The sequence below is a fragment of the Salmo salar genome, chromosome ssa08, assembly GCF_905237065.1.
Source record: "Salmo salar chromosome ssa08, Ssal_v3.1, whole genome shotgun sequence".
Classification (NCBI taxonomy): Eukaryota; Metazoa; Chordata; class Actinopteri; order Salmoniformes; family Salmonidae; genus Salmo; species Salmo salar.
In genome coordinates, this window is record NC_059449.1 from 13,478,157 (window position 1) to 13,500,794 (window position 22,638).

The 22,638-nt window shown below is 42.3% G+C and overlaps 1 protein-coding gene across 2 annotated transcripts in view; it reads right to left on the reverse strand.

Moving 5' to 3' along the window:
* The window catches only part of LOC106610191 (rho GTPase-activating protein 10), a 69,736-nt gene continuing 47,098 nt past the window's right edge, over positions 1–22,638 (reverse strand). Inside the window, exons 19-23 of one of the 2 annotated variants that reach the window (XM_045722754.1) lie at positions 18,870–19,059; positions 15,849–16,005; positions 6,077–6,160; positions 4,925–5,025; positions 1–3,112 (exon numbers count right to left, since the gene is read on the reverse strand). In XM_045722754.1, the coding sequence (XP_045578710.1) occupies positions 3,024–3,112; positions 4,925–5,025; positions 6,077–6,160; positions 15,849–16,005; positions 18,870–19,059 (621 nt within the window). In that variant the 3' untranslated portion in view covers positions 1–3,023. The remainder of the gene's footprint in view (positions 3,113–4,924; positions 5,026–6,076; positions 6,161–15,848; positions 16,006–18,869; positions 19,060–22,638) is intronic. The other variant, XM_045722755.1, reaches the window with a different exon arrangement.

Below are 22,638 nucleotides of genomic sequence, written 5' to 3' on the forward strand. Positions count from 1 at the left end.
TAAAGAATAAAAATGTCTTTATTTATTTAACATTGATCAAGAGGACATCAATGTTACAAAATTGAAATGGATGCCAAGACCTTTAGAAATGTCATGAATCACTGTCTTAAATTACTTCAATTGCAATGCAAAATGAGAGAACAAAAGCTCTTAGAAAAATGAAACCGGCTTTGTTGAACGGCTATAGAATAAAAAGTATTGTGATGTGTTTAGTACACTTACAATTGTAAAAACCACTCCAAATGAAACCACTAAAAACGAACTCCGTTGACCACTAAAAAAAAAGGGCTTTAGAATAGAATATACTTGGCATTTTGTGTGGCCTTTTAAAATAACTATATACACAGCCATAGACAAGATTAGAAAATACTGCATTTGTGGTCGTGGTAATAATAATAATAAAATAGTCTCGTCAGTCAATTGGTACAGAATAATAAAAATTATGTGAATGTCATCTAAATTTTCGTAAACGTCGAATATGGATCTATAAAACCGGTTTTCAATAAAACCCCACTTTGTTTTGCACATTCCCATACATCATTGCTGCATTGAGTTGAACATTGTCACATCTAAAGAATTGACTAGAACTTTAGATACTCATTCCATGTCCTTTCAGTAAGCCATTCCTGCAACATTTTGTTGACATTTTATTTGATCACACCCACATTGGCCCTTCTAATTTACAAGATTCACATAATATTCAATCAATATAGTACACATCTTATTTGGACCAAATGTTTTCCTGTCATTGAGCAAGACATGAGGAATCCAATAAAAAGATCCAAAGCCACCCAAGGACCCCCCGCACACCAATGATCAGTATTAGTTCTGTCTAACAAGTATTATGGAGCAGCCGGCTTGGAGTATTGCTTCTTCATTCTATGTAATGTATTCCCTCTTTTTCCCCATTCAGAGAAATTTGCCATTTGAAATCACTTGTATTATTTACCAAATAATAGTCTGAAAGTACTAGGTTGTGTCAACTTGATGTTGCTGTTCCTACTACTGACACATCCCTTTGTAAATGTTGCTGGTTTGGGGTTATTAAACAAATCACATTTTCTTTGCAACTTTGGGTAGAAAACCAATAGCTTTTGCTCATGATGAAAACAAATTGTGTGGTCATCCTCACAAGTGAAGACAGTCCTCCATGAAAGCAATTCAGGTTGTCTGTCTTAGCAGCCTAATGATTCAACCCAACAAAAATGGCAGCTCTTAGTGGGCAACACCTATGGTGCAATTCTCATAAACTTTTCCTACAACCAACACTTTGAAGAAATGGGCTAGGGTGTGACTCAAACCCTAACAAAATTATAAACTATTGCATGGCAGTCGTATGTTTTTTAATAGAATTATTTGAAAATATATATGTTGTGTGACTAGCAACTTGTACCATTAAACCCAACACCATTGCAAAATACTAGTGTGTGTTTGGGACTTTTCCCATTGAAGAGCATAACATTGAAACCATTACAACTGCTGTAGCCTAATGGTTTGTTTATTCACCAGGAATGGTCAAACTAATCCAGACCTTTTTTTAAAGGGAATAAACCACAGAGGGGCTGTTTCCTGGACACAGATTAAGCCTAAGAGAAGGACAACCTGGACTGCTTTCACAGAGGACTGACTTGAATTATGAGAATGGCCACAATTTAGTTTCATCATGAGCAAAAGCTGTTGGTTTTTCTACCCAAAGTTGCTAAAGTAAATTGCATGGCAATTTTGTGACATGGGACAAATGCTGTGACCCATGTAAGGACCCCACCAGATTCACAGGAAATACATTACATAGGATGAAGTTGCAATACTCCAAGGCCACAGCTCCATACTACTTGCTAGACAGAACTGATACTGGTTGTTGGGGTGCAGTTGGTAAGGAGTGTGAGGGGTATGTGGGTGGCTATTGGATTCCTCATGTCTTACTCATTGGTAGGAGGAATTATGGTCAAATGTTACTATATTTATTGAAGATCATTTAAATCCTATTATTTTAAATGGCCAATTTGGGTGCAATGAATTAGCTTAAATTCTTAGAGATAAAATAACGTTTCAGGAATGCTAATCTTAGCTGTTTGTAACTACAGAAACCATTTCAGCACAATCTGAGATGGTGGGTGTCGAAATCCTCCTTGTGCTTTTTGAAGTGGAAACGACCCGATAACTAGTCTGTTCGGACATCATTGAACGTCTAGGTCAACAAGTATGCAGAGGAAGAGTGTGAACCATAGACATACATGAACCATTCTAGTAATTATATTTCTATCGAAGGAGAACCATTCCAATATGACTGGCATGTCAGTGTACAATCAGACAACGGTGGATACCATACTTTGAAAATAAAATAATATTATTGTGGTAAAAAAAAAAAAAAAAATGCAATCAATGTGCCAATTAAATACATCATAATATACCAAAGCACCTCTTGAAGAGTATTCCAGACATTCTTCACAGAACACAACTCTTTAGCATTTTCCAAACATTCCCGTTCAGTAAATACATGTCAACTCTGTCTTGGTGTTGTAAGGCACCTTAAAATGTTACTTACTTTCCTATATCCAAGATAATGGATTGTACCTCATTGCTGGGGGATATTTATTATTATTCTGCATTAAAGTTGACGAACGTGTTGATGAACGCATAGTAGTCGCCGGGCAGGGAACGTGAGAGTTGAAGGCATAAAAGTATGAATGGGAGTGCGTCAACGTCAACTTCATGGATACCATGTATAAGGTGACCGTTGGGCGAGATACAGCCATAGATGGTGGCAGGCCAGGCGACCCTTGGGTTTGGCATACAGCATCTAGACGTAGATTGTCAGGGATGACGAGACCCCTCTTCCACTAGCCTGGTCCCAGATCTGTTTGTGCGGTCTTCCCAACAATGTTTTGCTGTATAGCAAACTTCCACGGTTTGGTATGTTTGGTAATGACTATGACCATATAAAAGTATACAACACAAACAGCCCTGGGACAAGGCTAGTCTTCCACTGAGAGTATACAGGCTAAGAGGTCTAAGGTTCTGGACTACAGCATCTCCACATAGTTTTCAGGGATGAGCCCTTTCTTCCCCTCCAGCTCTCCTTCCAGCCAGCCAGGTTCCCTGGAAGGTGCCACTGCAGATGGGAACAGAAGGTACCAGGGGACAGGGTGAGATAGGAGTAAACACACAGCATTTCATCAGTGTTAGAAAACACAGATGGTTGTGTCAGTGAGAGAAAGTTTTGCTCAGAGCTTTATAGTTGACATTTTATAGTTGGCATAGATCGAGTATATAAACACAACCATCATCTCTGCAAACACTGAAATTGTGGTGGAAATAAAAATGTAACTTTCTGTGCTCTGGAAATACTCAGCAAATACGGAAAGTGATGGGCAATGTCCCCGTGCCATGTCATCCTCATTTTGTCCGTTCAGGTAATGTACCCCATTTGCTGGGAGAATGACTCAAGAGGGTATCATTGTAGGCTGTATAAAACATGTTTGGCACAGAGAAGCTTTTCAGAGAACAGGGACATGTTAATTAGGCACTAAATTGATTAAAAACAGACATGCAGGGAGGGACTTCTCCAATCAGAATTCTTCATTTCAGTTCTGCATTGCAAAATGTTTGAAAATGTTTTTAAGTTGGTCTTCCCATGGTGCCGGACCATCTTCAGACTGAATGAGAGATGATAGGAGGTAAATTGGCAACAAAATACAGCGCCAATGGATTCCTACCCAAACTCTGTATATTTGACTAAAGTGAAATGGGCTGAGATATGTTGACGCATAACTTTAGTATTTTCTAACCCATCTCTAAAAAATGTTTACTACGTGATATTTGGCTCCCTTGCTTGTGGTGTATATTATTTCATGTGATACGATTTCTTATGGGATGGAAAACCCAATATATTAAAATCAAGCTGTGCCATTATTAAAACTATTGATAAAGTAATGTTTCGACCATGTTTGGTTAGGTATGCGCAAGCCAATATAGGTCTCTAGTCAAGAGATTGTTACCGTATGAGGGAAAATATGGCCACTTCTTTTGACAAGGGTTCTTTCATTTGTCGACCCATGCACTGCCAATTGACAGTGTGTGGCTTTGAGATTGTTGGATTCTCAATACGAGACAGTGAATCATTTTTTAAATATTTTTGGCTTGAGGACGTACATTTTATATTTTCCGTCTGAGTTAGGCACCTCAGTTAAACTCAATTGGAAAACAACCCCATACCAGATAATATTTTATTAGTAGAGTGTCTCACTTGCCTGACTACTCACCCTGAATTTTGTTCCTCTGCTCTGTTACATTGCTATATACATTCAGTCTGAATCTGACATCCTAGAAGTCATTGAGGGGAGTTGTACAAAACAAATTAAATCAGCGATTCAATCTCTAACAAATCAAAGTTGATAAAGTCATCATGGAAGCTGGCTCTGGCCCAACCCATCGGTTTCTGGGACCAATCAGAACGGTCAGAATGTGTTCACATTCTAGAAATCATAGCGCAAATCCAGACTCATCGTGGAGAAGAAACATCAGTTTGGCAAGAGGCATATGGATGGGTAGCTAGGCAAGTGTCTTGCATCTTCAGGAACCCCAGCCCATATGCATACTTGAGTAAGCCCTCAATGATAATTGGCTGGTAATACCCAGCCACGGACCCATTGCATCTTGTCAAGGACAAAATGACATATCCTCCTGTTGTAAAGACTCCTGTGTATCAAGTCCATTTCCCTTCACTGACTAGAGCTCTGTCAAGTCCCATTTCAGACGGACTGGAGAGTCACTCTACCCCTCCTCTCTCCCTCCATCCCCTCTATCCATCACTCAGTCTGATTCAAGATCCTGTTACCGGTTCCCTCACGGAATCCAATATGCCCAGCGGTTCTTTGAGATTTCAGAGTGAGCGACCGACCGTTGTCGGAGCGATAACACTTACCGGCGCTGAATATTGCTCCGACCTGGAAGGATAACTCGGATTCGTGCTCGGCCTCGCACGGGTACACCGCCATGGCTCTCTTGCCGCCGCCACCGGTGACACTGAAAAATGAAGACAATCAGTGAGCTGGCGGGGCTTTGGAAGAGAGAGGGAGATCAGAGGATTACTCCACGATTCAATCTGGGCTAGGTGATCAGTACTGAAACAGCAGGGAGAAAATGAGCAAAAGGACTACGGGTATCTCAGGGGCTGGCGCAAACCAAGAGGACTTGTCTGGCCGCTATCTGAACCTGGCGAGCGAGTCCACACACCGTCCCTCTCTCAGAGACACAGGGTCAGCGTGGATAATCTCAGACTGCAGACATGCGTCAGGCCACAGCGATAGACAACCATTATGGTTCTACTGAGATAATTAGAGCGGGGCAATTCTAAAGCAGGTTTCTACACAAACAGAACAGCCGAATGGAATTCCTGAGAGTTCCTCCCCGGCACGGTTTTATGCAAAATTCTACCCGTAGTGGTTACAGACCTAGACACTGAGGCTACATTCTTAAAGTGAATGTGTGGTAAAAGGGTTGTCTAAGAAACTATATGCATGCATAGCCCTGCAGAGGTTAGAGAAGATGCTTTTCTGGCCTTGAGAAAACAATGTGTTTATTCGGCAAGGCTCGTGTTGTTTTGCCCCCTTTGCAAATAGTAATGCCTACTGCCAGTTGAGAACTATGTAGAAAACGCAGCCTTCAATACCTCATACCCTGATAAATATTTCATATACCTACACTCTGCAACAACAACAACAACGTTGGAGAGCACTGGAGACCAAAACATAATATCTATTCAAACTGAAAAACTTTTGTGGATGCCGAGTTGTCACTGCAACCATCTTCACCTGCACTTTGGGATTTGTTCTTTTGAATAGAGGGTATTCTTACGGGACTGCATCTGGAGAAACAGGCCTTTTGTATATATTAAATAACATAATGGATTGCCCATAATGACTTGGCCATGTGCAATTTCCTCAACATAATTTGAAAGCTTGAATGAATTTTTTGTGTCTGGTAGGTAAGCCCAGCTATGGATAACAGTTATGGGCTACGAGTCTACAGAGTTCCCACAGAGTCCATTCAAATACCTGTGTGTGCGCACGCTTACCCGTCCACTGTCTTGTCCCCATCAGAACTGGCTTTGGTCAGGGCACCAGAGTTGAGCCACGAGGCTGCTACAGCGATGCAGGCCCTGCAGTCAAACAGAGGGAACAGAGGGTCAAACATCTATAACCAGATACCAAATACCTACAGTAGCATCCCAATGACACCAGACAGTGGTCTGCCAACACAACGTTAGTGACCACTGCATCCACCCAGTAGTGGGTCTTAGTCTTTTCCCTGGCCTGTGTGAAGCCTATGAATGCAGATTAACCATTCAGTTAAACATGCAACAATGTCCTCCCATCTGTATTTTACTGCAGCGAGAAGGTCTAGGTGACTGCCATCGTTAAGTTGAAAAGGGAATTCACTTCTCAAACACATATTTCAAGTTGTTTAAGTTAAACATTCCCTGTAGTCACCAACATAATAAAAAAAAGTACACAGCCATCTCAAGACAACTGCTATAATTTACACTGAAATCATTAGCAATTGTTGGGAGTGAGAGGTAGAGTGAGGTTTTAATGGCTAGTGCCCTTGAGCTGTGGGGGGGAAAGCCAGAGGGGATTTCAGCAGGGGACAGTGTGTGGCAGAGTAGAGGCTGAGAAGAGCACCACACTTAACAGCTAGCTATTTTCGCACGCAGCCAATTAATATTCCACCTCCAGAATCTACACAGCCTTGGCAAGGCTTACAGGAACTCACAGGTTTTGTTCTAATTACCTTTGTTTGAACAGTTTTTGTAAAAACAATTCTGTAGTGAAGGGCACATTTAGAACATTCTACACAAGTTTATTTATGTGAGAATTTTAAAAAAAGAGGACAAATTCAGTGGAGTGTTTCAAAAAAGGAAAGAGCAAAACAAAAGCAGAGACATTTTGACCCTTTGTGAAAAACAGCAGGAAACAGAATCAAGGGTCATCACTTTAGAAAAAAAAATACTGACTGACTATCAGATCATCTAAAATAAACATTAGTCTCATATTGGGGGTGAATAGACACTGGCTGTTTCTTTGATAATGCCCCCCCCCGTCTGACTACCACACCATCTCAGGACAATTCAACAGCCTTCAACATGCTGATTGCAGAATGCTGGAGAGAGCAAATTTAGACAGAGGAACACACACACACAGAGAAAGACATAACCCCCTATGAATAAAACATTGAAAGCAGGTGCATAATTATTCAAATCTGGGGAAGTTCACAGCTGTCCTCACTTTATTATGAAGCATTGTTAGAATATTTTTGAAAATCAATGTCCTACATTTTAACCACTTATTTTACTGATATTTGACGTACAAATTAGTCCAATGGTACAGAAGAACAAAGTAAACGCAATTGACCCATTCTTCTTTTCCCCATAGGAACAACTTCCACTGTTCTCAGGACAGACACAAAAAAATAAAATAAAAAAACAGTATCACCAACTTAGAAAGTTAGAGAATGTTCTAGAAAACCATTACTAGAGGTCCTTTAGCCTGAACACAGTGTAACTGGAGGGGGAAACAATTCCCTTAACAGTAAAGCCTCCACTTCCCCACTAATTCAACTGTCCTCTATAAACTACCTGGGAGGTCACAGCCCATAACAACATCTGTTCACTAAATGGATATAAGAGGAGACACCCTATAGACATGACCATCCACTCTAAAAACAGCCATACCAATCCTATTAACCACTACTAGTAAAGATGTCGTCTTGTGCCATACGCTCTTTACTGCAAAAGTAGGGGGCAGAGAGTGTGTCTGCGCTCTTTTATGCTCTCTGCGTCAAGTCTTGTCCTACTTTAACCTCCAGAGACGGAGCAGGGCCAGCCAGGGCACAGTGGGGCTGAGGGGGACAGCCAGCGTCAAGCCGCCCTCCTTCCCTGCCCGGGGCCCATGCTAATACAGCGTAATGAGTAAATTGCTTCTAGCCGCTGCTCCCATAGAGACACTAAAATACAATTAGAGGGAGCAGCTTGGGAGGGCCTGGGGGGCAGGGGTTACAGGTGGGATGGGAATGAGGGTACACAGTCCCTACCCCTCTCTGGCCATGACTTCTGCTATCAGAATACGAAGATCGCATTTAAAAGATGTGCCTAGATGCACCAAAGTCTTTGTGGTGTGATTGTGTTCAGATCTGTCTGACCACTTCAGGTGGTGGTCAGGGCTGCATTGTGTGTGGATTTCTCCTCAGTCTGGACGCAATCACGTCATCAGCACTCCTCCCATAAGTCTCCAGAAAACGTGTGTTTTGGGACAGAGTCACCCTTTCATTATAGTCAGAGGAAATGCGTTCCTAGCGTGTGAGGAACGTGTTTGCTGGACTCAAATGCTAGCCAGCTAGCTTACATTTTGAAAAACTATTTTTTGTTTGGCTAGAGTTAGCCTAACCCGTTTGTAGTAAGCTAGCAAGCAAAGCTAAATAGATTGCAGAGGTTAGCTACAGTCATCAAGTTGTTGTTGTGTTACCATAATTTGCCTATTCCAAGGTTTGTAGAATGCATACTGGCATTTTAATATAGCGGAAAAAGGGAATCTGGACACACTGTGGCCACATTTAAAATGTAGTTGTAGATGCATGACGTGTTCAGAATTCCACAATCAGAATATGAAAACTGCATTAACTCAAGTGTAGACATGGCCTCTCCTCCATCTATCCATCCCCCCCCTCCTCTCTCCAACCTCTCCCTCCATCAGGTTCTAGTCAGGTTCAGTCAGTGCAGTGGATGCCGGATGGTGTGGGTGATTTATAGCTCTGCAGACAGTGTGTGTGTGTGTGTGTGTGTGTGTGTGTGTGTGTGTGTGTGTGGGGAGAGGGGCCACTGGAGGCTCAGCTGCTCCACATCAGCATGGGGGGGGGGGGGGCGGAGCGCTGCAGTGCAGCAAATCCACTCATTAACCTCAGTCTCCGTCCGCACTGCACACAGTCTGCCTATGCCAACAGCAGAACAGGAGCACTGTCACATTACCCACCTGAGGGTAGGTGCTGAGATGCACTCTTTACTGCAAAGGTAGGGGGATGGAGGGGGAAAGGGGGCAGAGTGGATGTGTGTGCGTCCACACACAGTATACAGGCACTAAAACAGGCAAACACTCACAATTGCATGTTAGTGTTTACACGAGGGTACACTCACCCACAAAAACAGATTCAAATCACACACTCAAATCGAAATATTCAGTCATAAAAGTCGTGACTTCACTACACAAGAAAAGGTTATTAATGAAATGGCAATTATGAAGATCTGGAAAAGACCTGTCGAGTAAATAGGTACTGAAATGATTACAGGATAAATGGTTGCCCTAGAAACCTGCCAAATGAACAGAGTGGAAAATGTAATTTGTTTTTGGATAAATCCAACTAAGCCAGACACAGGAAAATAACTTTTTGGGCGTGTCTCGTTAATCAAAATATCACAGAGCCTCAAATTACTCAGATTGTTTTTAATCTACAAAATGTGTTTATTGAAATATGATTACATACACTGAAATTTCAATACATTAGGAACACCTGCTCTTTCCATGACAGACTGACCAGGTGAAAGCTATGATCCCTTATTGATGCAACTGGTTACATCCACTTCAAAATCAGTGTAGATGAAGGGGAGGAGACTGGTTAAAAAAATATTTTTAAGCCTTGAGTTGTGTGTGCCATTCAGAGGGTGAATGGGCAAGACAAAAGATCGGACCCCTTTTAAAAAAAATTCGCCTAAAATGACATACCCAAATCTAACTTTGAAGGTTGTGGAAATGTGAAATTAATGTAGTAGACTATAAAACACATTAGATCTGGTAAAAGATATTACAAAGAAAAAAACCCCCGTGTTTTTCTACCATCATCTTTGAAATGCAAGAGAAAGACCATAATGTATTCTTCCAGCCCAGGCAAAATGTTGGTTTTGGCCATTAGATGGCAGCAATGTGCAAAGTTTTAGACAAATGCAATGGTTCATTGGATCAATCTTCAAAATGTATCAAGACTGCCCAAATGTGCCTAATTGGTTTATTAATAACCAAGTTCATAACTGTGCACACTCAAAACAATATCATGGTATTATTATGTTGGTGACTACAGGGAATTAAGCATGTCTAACCTTTCTGGCGCACAACAGCCGGTGAAATTGCAGAGCGCAAAATTCAAATGACAGAAATATTTAATATTCATGAAAATACAAGTGTCATACATCAAAAAAAGCTTAACTTGTTAATCCAGCCGCTGTGTCAGATTTCAAGAAATGCTTTACGGCGAAAGCACACCATGCGATTATCTGAGGACAGCGCCCCGCATACAAAAGCATGAAAAACATTTTTCAACCAGGCAGGTGCGTCACGAAAGTCAGAAATAGCGATATAATAAATGCCTTACCTTTGAAGATCTTCTGTTGGCACTCCAAAAGGTCCCAGCTACATCACAAATGGTCCTTCTGTTCAATAATGTCCTTTATATCCCCAAAAACTCAGTTTAGCAAGTGCGCTTCATTCAATAATCCACCGGTTTCCCCCCTTCAAAATGCATACAAAAACAAATCCCAAACGTTACTAATAAACTTCGCCAAACAACGTTTATAATCAAACCTCAGGTACCCTAATATGTAAATAAACAATAAAATTTAAGACAGAATCGTTATGGTCTTTACCGGAGATAAACAAAAAAAGTGCTCTCATCCACGTGCATGAACACTACAGCAAAATGGGAGCCACTAAGAAAAACTACAAATTCTAGCAAATTTTCCCAAAAACAAGCTTGAAACTTTCTAAAGACTTGACATCTAGTGGAAGCCCTAGGAACTGCAATCTGGGTGGTTTTCTCCTCATAATAAACATGAAAGGCATTGGAAAGAGTGGTAGGCTGAATTTTTTTATGGTTTGTCCTCAGGTTTTCACCTGCCATATCAGTTCTGTTATACTCAGACATTTTAACAGTTTTAGAAACTAGTGTTTTCTATCCAAATCTACCAATTATATGCATATCCTAGCTTCTGGGCCTGAGTAACAGGCAGTTTACTTTGGGCACACTTTTCATCCAGACGTCAAAATATTGCCCCCTAGCCCAAAGAGGTTAACTTGAAATATGCTTTTGAGAAGGGAATTCACTTTCCAACTTAACGATGGCAGTCACCTAGACCTTCTCGCTGCAGTAAAATACAGATGAGAGGACATTAACCATTCAGTTAAACATGCAACAATCTGAGTTCATAGGCTTTACACAGGCCAGAAGTTAGATTTTCAGTGGAAGCATACTTAGAATAACTAGGCTGTGTCCATTTTGTAAAAAACTGAAATTCGTCCAACTGCCCATCTAAACCCCCCACAAATAAACACGCACTTTGAGAAGCACAGGGTAAGCCACAGAGCAGTGCCCTTGGATGAAGAGCAGCTTTGGTGTTAAGTGCCTTGCCCAAGGGCACAACAGCAGGACAGGAGATGATACCTGGGATCAGACACTAGCAGCCCTCCGGTCACCAGTTCAGCTCCCACTCGTTTTATAATCGTGTGGATATGGGGGCAGTCACTGTACAAAAAAAAGAGGTGCACTGCTGGTTCCCATTACTGTATGGCAGGAAAGGAATTCCACCCCACAGCCTCCAGGCCAGGTAGGGTCTGCCAATGGGGCTAACGGTGGACAGACGGAGGGAGGGGGGGGACTTTCTACTGCTCCTCTTTCTGGGCTAAGAGAGACTTTCCACATCACTGATTACTGGAGGAGTGGTGGGCAGGGTCTCATATGTATAAACTGTACTCTAAAGTGACTAAGATACCTTAGAAGAGTATAATTGAGTGTAAATATTGCAGCACCCATCTCATATGTACATACTGTATTCTATATCACTCTTAGTCCAATGCTGCCACTGACATATGTATATATTCTTGAACCATTCCTTACTTAGATGTATGTGTATATGTTGTGAAACTGTTAGATATTACTGCACTCTCGGAGCTAGAAGCACAAGCATTTCGCTACACCCACAATAACATCTGCTAAACACGCGTATGTGACAAATACATTTGATTTGAGCTGGTAAGCACCAACAAACTGCCTTCAATCTGGGTGGGCAGGAAACCGTTCTATGATCCACAGCTGTCCGCCAAGAGAGGGATGGGGAGGAAGAGGAGAAGAGGCAGAATTACAGTCACTCTCCAGGTCTAGAAATGACTGCCACAGAGAGATCCAGATAGTGAATTTTGGGGGGGGGGTTAGGGTTAGGGTATTTTGGGGGGGGGAATGAGCTGAGACACTGAAGTTGGCAGAGATGATAAATCACTCTACAGAAAATATTGTCTGATGTAGAGACTTAGTTGAACTTGTGTATAATATGTCATTTTTTCCAGGTAAAAGCTTAAAAGGTGTACTAATTAGGTACAATTCCAGGTATTGAGCAGTAAGCACCACATCAGTGACTTCAGGTTCCAGTGTTGAGGCTGATTAAGTAGAGTTATTCTAGCCTGGTCCCAGATCTGTTTGTGCTGTTTTGGCAACTCCTATGGTCAATGTCACTGTCAAGCTAAACAGGAATTGCCAAGGCATCACAAATCGATCTGAAAACAGGCTACCTACTGTACACACTCATTCAAACTCCCACGCCTTTTTTGGTGGAGAGTGACGGTGCCGTGGCCTCTGCCAGAAAGGTGCTCCCTGCCATGCTCTCGCACACACGGCAGTCTTCATAAAGGTCAGAGCTGAGCTATAAGAGTGAACTAGAATATCTCCCAAAGTCAATACTATTTACACGGCTGACGCACCGCCACCTGTCTCCCAAACAAATAATGGCAATATTCACGACCCCCTCCCGGTCACTCCTTCCGTTCCACTGGAGGAGAGGCGAAGCCACGAAGTGGGAAAACATGGAAAAAAACGAGTCTTGGTTATGTAACCCACTGTAGCTCCGTCTGTCTACCATGGCGATTTGGAGCCAAGGCTAGAGGTGCGACACACACAGAGTGTGAGAGAGACACACTTTGAAAACCAAAGAGAAATCATATTTTTCTCCTCAGTTATGTGCTAATTTTGTTGTTTTACAGCTCGTGTGTCTTGTGAGAAGAACTCATTGCACTCTGAGCATCTCAGAGAGAGGGAAGGAGGGAAAGTGGGCGAGGGGTAGAGGGAGTCAGAAAAAGTTTTTCACAAGGTGAATCTGCAGACATGAGACACTGCAGAGAAAGAGCAGCCCAACATCTGCAGTCTAACCCAATATTATTATTAGCTCTCGCATCAGCATTCAAGGCAAGCTGTGGGCTGGAGACAACTAAAAGTAACCAAGGACTTCACAGAGAAGGGTTGGATAGAGACATATGTACGTGGAGACTGGGAAGGGGTAGACAGAGGAGGAAGTGGGCATCAATTTATTTTCTGTGCCACATTTAAAAAAAAAAAAAAACGCATATTTTCTTGGGCAGTTTATGACACTAGCGATATATTCAGTTCAAAGAGTTTCTCAGTGACAGAGATAGAGTTTCAATTAAAGAGATATGATGGTTTGCTGTATGAATAGAGCCAGCAACACCAAAATGTCCCTATCAGTGACTAAGTGGTGTGAGTAGAGAAAACGTTCAATCCCACTGCAACATGTCATCTCTTCCAGACTGAGTTTGAGAGGGTGAAGTCAGACGGCTACAGATCTTAATGTGGATGGTAGTGGGGGGTGACTCAGGGGAAAGTTAGGTATGCAGAAGAAGTTTAGCAAGAGTGATTAAGAATTAATGACTAATTCAGGAGAGTTGGTAACCTGTAGTAGATACAGCATTGTAAAGAGGTTAGGGTAAAATAGTAGGCTTCTCTTTAGCCATGGAGCGATGTAAATGATGGCTGATCCTATAGTGACACCACCAATCATGATACATTACTTGCAACTGAAGTTACCAGAATATCTGAAAAGACTGATGCTGAGGTTAACCTTTCCACCTGGCTACCCTGGTCAACTGCCCAGCACCCTCCACAGCAACCCGCCAAAGCCCCCACCATTTCTCCTTCACCCAAATCCAGATAGCTGATGTTCTGAAAGAGCGGCAAAATCTGGACCCTACAAATCAGCCGGGCAAGACAACCTGGACCTTCTAAAATGATCTGCCGAAATTGTTGCAACCCCTATTACTAGCCTGTTCAACCTCTTTCGTATCGTCTGAGATTCCCAAAGATTGGAAAGCTGCTGCGGTCATCCCCCTCTTCAAAGGGGGTGACACGCTAGACCCAAACTGCTACAGACCTATATCTATCCTACCCTGTCTTTCTAAGGTCTTCGAAAGCCAAGTTAACAAACAGGTTACCGACCATTTCAAATCCCACCGTACCTTCTCCGCTATGCAATCTGGTTTCAGAGCCGGTCATGGGTGCACCTCAGCCACGCTCAAGGTCCTAAACATAACCGCCATCGATAAGAGACATTACTGTGCAGCCGTATTCATCGACCTGGCCAAGGCTTTCGACTGTCAATCACCACATTCTTATTGGCAGACTCGACAGCCTTGGTTTCTCAAATGATTGCATCGCCTGGTTTACCAACTACTTCTCTGATAGAGTTCAGTGTGTCAAATCAGAGGGCCTGTTGTCCGGACTTTGGCAGTCTCTGGAGGTGCCACAAGGTTCAATTCTCGGGCCGACTCTTCTCTGTATACATCAGTGATGTTGCTCTTGCTGCTGATGATTCTCTGATCCACCTCTACGCAGTCGACACCATTCTGTATACTTCTGAGCCCTCTTTGGACACTTAACTAACCTCCAGATGAGCTTCAATGCCATACAACTCTCCTTCCGTGGCCTCCAACTGCTCTTAAATGCATGCTATTCAATCAATCAATGCCCGCACCTGCCCACCCATCCAGCATCACTACTCTGGACAGCTCTGACTTAGAATACGTGGACAACTACCTAGGTGTCTGGTTAGACTATAAACTCTCCTTCCAGACTCACATTAAGCATCTCCAATAGAAAATTAAATCTAGAATCGGCTTCCTATATCGCAACAAAGCATCCTTCACTCATGCTGCCAAACATACCCTCGTAAAACTGACCATCCTACCGATCCTAGACTTCGGCGATGTCATCTATAAAAAAAAGCCTCCAACACTCTACTCAAATTGGATGCAGTCTATCCCAGTGCCATCCGTTTTGTCACCAAAGCCCCATACAATACCCACCACTGCGACCTGTACGCTCTCGTTGGTTGGCGCTCGCTTCATACTCGTCGCCAAACCCACTGGCTACAGATTATCTACAAGTCTCTGCTAGGTAAAGCCCCGCCTTATATCAGCTCACTGGTCACCATAGCAGCACGCGCTCCACAGGTACATCTCACTGGTCACCCCGAAAGCCAATTCCTCCTTTGGTCGCCTTTCCTTCCAGTTCTCTGCTTCCAATGACTGGAACGAACTGCAAAAATCACTGAAGCTGGAGACTCATATCTCCCTCATTAACTTTAAGCACCAGCTGTCAGAGCAGCTCACAGATCACTGCACATAGCCCATCTACCTCATCCCCATAGTGTATTTATTTATCTTGCTCCTTTGCACCCCAGTATCTCTACTTGCACATCTACCGTTCCAATGTTTAATTGCTATATTGTAATTACTTCGCCACCATGGCCTATTTATTGCCTTAACTTACCTCATTTGAACTCACTGTATATAGACTTTGCTTTCTTTCTACTGTATGTTTCGTTTATTCCATGTGTAACTGTTGTTGTATGTGTCGAATTGCTATGCGTTGCCAGGTCGCAGTTGCAAATGAGAACTTGTCCTGGTTAAATAAAGATGGAAAAAAATAAAAATAAATAAGCAGGCATTTCTCCATGTAGACCCACTTACCCTGGGCTGTCTCCTGTGGTGAGGCTGGCGAGAAGGGGAGCATGGTTGGCCTTCTCCGGAGGCGTCCCCGAGGCAGTCGACTGGGACGACACCGACTCGTTGCTGCCTAGCGACGCCTCATCCGAGTTGGAACCGACATCAGGTGACGTCGGTGACACTGAGACGAGAAGTAAGGCTGTTAGTCGTTGAGAGCAAATTGTTGGACGAGAACGTCTTTGTCCTTTATTTAGGGGAGCAAGGCTAAACGCGGCTCTGTGGATGACCCTGTGACAGCAGCTGAATGGGGCAGTGGACAACCAGGAGATCACCATGACTAAGGGACGCGACGAGGTTCCAGGCCAAGTTCACTGTCTAGTACAACTCTTAGTTCCGGTTTTTAAAACTGAGGGACAGACGATCCTAAGCAGCAATGAAAAGTTAAAGGAAGTTGCTTGTTTAAATTTGGAAGCGTGTAGTTTCCTTTCCCACCACACCGATCAAAGCAACAGGGCAGCCATTCTGGATTATGGGAGTCTATATTAAATGAGTGATGTTCAGGCAGAGTCCCCCTGGACTGCACTAAAAGCTAATGGCTGACAGTGCTGTGCTGCACTGTGGGAGAAAGTGTTTGCAGATTCTGTCGAAGACAATCATGATCATAAAAGGGGCGTTCATAAAATACTGTAGCTTTTCGGCCCGTATACAGTAGGTCTTATAGATCAGATGACACTGATTATATGAAAAAGCCATATATATAATGATTATATGATATTAGCCTCGATTGTATCGAAACAAAATCTACACAACTACAAGAAGCCGTTTCGCTGTCGGAGAAAAGCAACTGTTGCTTTGTAGGTTGCACTGAGCACAAGATGGATGACTGTCTGGGTTTTAGAGCTTCTGGAATCAGTTAAACCAGTTTTCTACCATTATTAAAAACCTTCACTACCTTCAGCTGTATAGAGTTAAGAAGAAGCATCTATCAAGAGGATATTGCAGTCAAAACAAAACTCATGTTCCATGTTTACACGATCCAAATGAGCTATTCAGAATTACTTCATTACTTTTACTAGAAAACACAGCCCAAATAGAAAATAATCAAAACCAGAGACTTCTTGTAAAATGTAACATCTGCTTTGTACACAATGCCTGGGCCATTATGCGGATTAAATTACCTTACACAAAAAAATAATCACAACCGGGTTGATGGAAACAGGAAATGCTGGTACAATTGTATAAAATGCTGGCAGACAATTTGTTTATTCGACCTTTTAATATTATTACCCACATATTTTTGTGTGGGTAAGATGACTTATGCAAGAAATGGGAGGTGGAAACGCCTTTATGCGCAAATATTGATATAATAACCATCAAAGATGATCAATGCTGTTAAGACAAATTAGAAATGATTTTGTTCTTATCCATAATAAATCTCTTTTAGGTAGCCTATCTGCACTGTGAGCTGTTGGCTAGAGCGTACATAATACCAGAATAGGAACATTTGCTATATAAAACATAACAGTTTGTGTGACAAAACCATCAGTAGAGTTGAAAATTCAATGGAAACCATTTTTTTTGGTTACATGGGAATTTAACCGCAAATGTATTTTTTTTTATGTGCACTACGTCATCCACACAGCATTTTCTGCACAATGAGTCAGTTTGATAGAAACATGTCTGGTGGGAAAATGTGCATATCATTTTACAGATTTGACAATATTCGCATGAAAATCTGTCGCCAATTGGATGGAAACCTAGCTACTGCACAAAAACTTTATTTATACAGAAAGCGCAAGCAAGCGTTTCGTATTGGACAAGTTCAAGTAGTCTTCCATTTGATGACTAACGAATACAACCCTGGCTAATGCTAAAAGCAGGATTGAACAGGCCCATAAAAATATCAAAGCACCTGGTTCATTCGCCTGCAAATGAGACCGGATTTTCTTCCAAACCCTGGCAGTCATATCTTTTAATAACGTGTCAACATATTGTTAAAGTATTTGTTCCGCTTCACCTGAGTTTTGGCAAAATTTAAGATTTCCCATCAGAGAGAAAATAGAGTAAGGTATAAAACAAAACTTGATCGCGAATGATTTGATCCAGGAAAATATGATATTCCTGGCCCTCCAAACTGCAGTGTCCTCGGAAATCCAATACCTGTTGGACAGTTGCCCCATTGCAAATGTGTTAACACACTTCCCTTTCAAGGGGCTGAAGCTACGGCCACACAAAGACGGGTGAAAATGGATGAGAAACATCTTCCTCATTGTCCATTGTAGTTCCTCAAATGTTTAACTAATTTCATCTTTTAACACACGAGCAGCATATGTAAAAATAGACAAATCTATTGATGCCCTCAGTTCTCTCCCTTGTCCTTCAACCATTATCAGCCCCATAGAAAAAAAGCCCTTGGCAAATTATTTTTCCATGGATACAAAATCTAGGTGCGGCCGCAGCCTTCAACGTGGTCATCCATACCTACCGGGTATATTTGCCCACACATACATTTACAAATTAAAACGTTCTCCGCCAGGTAGTTAGACATCTCACTTTAAAAACATCATCCACAGATTCAGAACACAATATGGTTAAAGAGAGGACTACATATTTTTCATCCCAGATATTAAAATACCCCAATGGTAAAAGCCTGGAGCAATATGAATGAAGTGAGGGGAGTCAGTCTGATAAGCAGATTAGGCCTCCTTTAGGTCATGTTCCAGGAGGAGGATCTGATGGGGCTGGGGATCTGGGATTTACAGTAGGGCAGCAGGTCAAATCACCAGGCTCTCCTGGTAGAGCAGTGTGGGAGGAGAGGCCTGGTACAGTAGTGGTACAGCTGTCCCTTTTATATAAGTGATGATCTATAAAGCTATTGTGCAGGTTTACAAAGGCGCAACACTAGCTTCATGACTGCTTTATATAGTACGGGAACCTTTACTGGGATCGTTGAGTCACATACTTGTCATGAGAGTAGGGGTCCCTCATTCCAACCAACCTTTCAGTAAGCCTGGCTAAGGATGTAACATTAGGACTGTCTCTTACCTGTCTGCAGGTCCACTGTCTGTGGGTTATAGATGGCCAGGGGTTGGTTCTGTCTCTTACCTGTCTGCAGGTCCACTGTCTTTGGGTTATAGACGGCAAGGGGTCGGTTCTGTCGAACCGACAGTTTCTTGGACTGCCTGGTGGGGGCGGAGAGCCCTGGGGAAGACGCGCCTGGGACATCTCCAAAGATCTGAAACAAGAAGAGTAAGCGTGTGTGTGTGTGAGTGGCGGGGGAAATTACTACTCCCTCAAAGCAAAGATGGCGCATATTGAGCCGAGGCATGTCCTCGGCTGACCTTAGTAAAACGTGTGTTTTGAAGAGCTCACATCTTTGACGCAAGTCAGATAGCAAAGCACTTTAGCCCAGCAGCATGGTATCTCTAGGGACAGTTGAGATGCTCTTTGCTCACTTGTAAAACACATTGATCTTCCTTTGCAACTTACATCAGGGTTAATATAAAGTTAGACCCCGAAACACTAAGACCAAATCCAGTCTAGGGAATGAGGAATCTGCTGAAAGCAGCATCGTGTTTATTAGGGCACCCAACAGAAAACATTTTGAAAAATGACCCTTTTCATTGGACAAACTCTGTTTCAGCTCCGTTTAGTGCCTAATGAACAGGGGCCAGAGGTGGCTAGGCGCTGCTGACCCACTGACGGGCAGTAGGTCTGGAGGAGGCTCACTGTACAGCGTGTTTACATAGGATGCGTTTACATACAGACTAACTTCAGGATGTGGAGTTGAAAGACATTAGGCAGAGAGGATCAGAGGGAGGGAAGAGAGCGAGGTAAAAGTAAAAGAAAGTTGGGAGAGAAAAAAGAAAAAGGACGATACAGTGAGAGAAATCTGATATGGTTGAGAGCAGCAGAGTTTCAGCAATCTCTCCCCCGCCCATCTCTGCAGATGGATGTGAATGTAAAACACTGTCTGCTAGCATCTGGGGGTATCAGTCTGGCGAGAAGGAGAGAGGGTGAGGGAGAGAGGAAGGGAGGGGGGCGCTGGGCCTGAGAGGAAAGCTAATGTCTGTCTGCAAAACTCCCTCACCTCTCGTTTCGCAGCTCAGCACTTTACTTTTCTTAAAGCTTCCAATGGTATTACATTCTGGCTCTGACACCATGTCTTCCATCACCTTGTGGTGTGTATGGTGAAGTTCTAGAACATTATTTATATGGAAGTGTCTCCTCACCAAAACTTTAATTGCTTGGTGGTTGAAGGTTGAGCGCTTTCTATTATTTGGACAATTAGAACTAGAGGAGCTCAAAATTGACGAGCAATCCATGGTCAATTCATGTTTCAGAGTTTAGGGGTACTCTTGGCATGTTATAGCTGGCCCGAATATTTAGCACAGATCACATACTAATTAGAGGTCGACCGAATAATCGTAATGGCCGATTAATTAAAGCAGATTTCAATAACAATCTGTATTTTTGGACACCGATCTGCCGATTTTCTTTTACACCTTTATTTAACTAGGCAAGTCAGTTAAGAACACATTCTTATTTTCAATGACGGCCTAGGAACGGTGGGTTAACTGCCTTGTTCAGGGGCAGAATGACAGATTTTTACCTTGTCAGCTCGGGGATTCGTTTTTGCAACCTTCCGGTTACTAGTCCAACGCTCTAACCATCTGCCTTACATTGCACTCCACGAGGAGCCTGCGTGGCAGGCTGACTACCTGTTACGCGAGGGCAGCAAGAAGCCAAGGCAAGTTGCTAGCTAGCATTAAACTTATCTTATAAAAAAAACTAATCAGTCACTAGTTAACTACACATGGTTGATGATATTACTAGTTCATCTAGCGTGTCCTGCGTTGCATATAATCGATGCGGTGCCTGTTAATTTCTCATTGAATCACAGCCTATTTCGACAAACGGGTGATGATTTAACAAGCGCATTTGCGAAAAAAAAGCACTGTCGTTGCACCAATGTACCTAACCATAAACATCAATGCCTTTCTTTAAAATCAATACACAAGTATATTTTTAAACCTGCATATTTAGTTAATACTGCCTGCTAACATGAATTTCCTATAACTAGGGAAATTGTGACACTTCTCTTGTGTTCCGTGCAAGCAGTCAGGGTATATGCAGCAGTTTTGGCCGCCTGGCTCATTGCGAACTGTGTGAAGTCCATTTATTCCTAACAAAGGCCGTAATTAATTATGACATAACATTGAAGGTTGTACAATGTAACAGCAATATTTAGACTTAGGGATGCCACTCGTTAGATAAAATACGGAACGGTTCCGTATTTCACTGAAAGAATAAAAGTTTTGTTTTCTAAATAATAGTTTCCGGAGTCGACCATTTTAATGACCAAAGGCTCGTATTTCTGTGTGTTATGTTAGACTTAATTCTTTGATTTGATAGAGCAGTCTGACTGATGGTAGGCACCAGCAGGCGCGTAAGCATTCATTCAAACAGCACTTTCGTGCATTTGCCAGCAGCTCTTCGCAATGCTTCAAGCATTGTGCTGTTTATGACTTCAAGCCCATCAACTCCCAAGATGAGGCTGGTGTAACCGATGTGAAATGGCTAGCTAGTTAGCGGGGTGCGCGCTAATAGCGTTTCAAACGTCACTCGCTCTGAGACTTGGAGTAGTTGTTCCCCTTGCTCTGCATGGGTAACGCTGCTTTGAGGGTGGCTGTTGTCGATGTGTTCCTGGTTCGAGCCCAGGTAGGAGCGAGGAGAGGGACGGAAGCTATACTGTTACACTGGCAATACTAAAGTGCCTATAAGATCATCCAGTAGTCAAAGGTATATGAAATATAAATCGTAGAGAGAAATATTCCAATAACTACAACCTAAAACGTCTTACCTAGGAATATTGAAGATTCATGTTAAAAGGAACCACCAGCTTTCATATGTTCTCATGTTCTGAGCAAGGAACTTACACGTTAGCTTTCTTACATGGCACATATTGCACTTTTACTTTCTTCTCCAACACTTTGTTTTTGCATTATTTTAACCAAATTGAATAGGTTTCATTTATTTGAGGCTAAATTGGTTTCATTGATGTATTATATTAAGTTAAAATTGTTCATTCAGTATTGTTGTAATTGTCATTACAAAAAAAGCCAATTAAATCAGTATCGGCGTTGAAATATCATAATCGGTCGACCTCTAATACTAATCTCAACCCTTTGTTTTGGCTCTGGGAATTGAGCCCCTCTATAGATGTAGGCAGATGACTATTTACATTAAAAGCAGATTACAGTTCTGTCATAGCATGGCTCAAAATGGGACTTAAACCCTGTAGGTTAGGCAATGGATCTTGCATGTACCCTTGTAGATGTCATCAAGAGTACCATGACATACTGGATATCGTTTTGAAGCACAAAAAGGGGCAAAGTGAGAATACCTGCTTTGTAAGTCAACTGCTGGGCAGATGGAATGATGTCAGCCAGGTACTGTAGTCAGCTCAAAGTGATCATCTCTACATTATGTAAAACACATAGATAAAAACTAATGCTTCTTATCAATAAGCTGCTTTACAATTTCATTTGTCTTAAGAGCCCTAGCCCAAGACAAACAGGGATTTCAATAAGTTTTACTGTACTCAAAATCAGAAGAATATCCCAAATATATATATATCCTAAAATGTCACTGAAAGCAATGTCCTTAAAATCCCATTGCCAGCACTGGAGAAAAGTCTCAGCAGTGCGTTTAGCGGTGGGTTTTAGACAAGCTTTCCTCTGGTTGTAGCTTTGAGGAACAATATCAGAGGATGGGTCTATAGATGTTACTGTGGTCAGGGGGACAAGCTCAG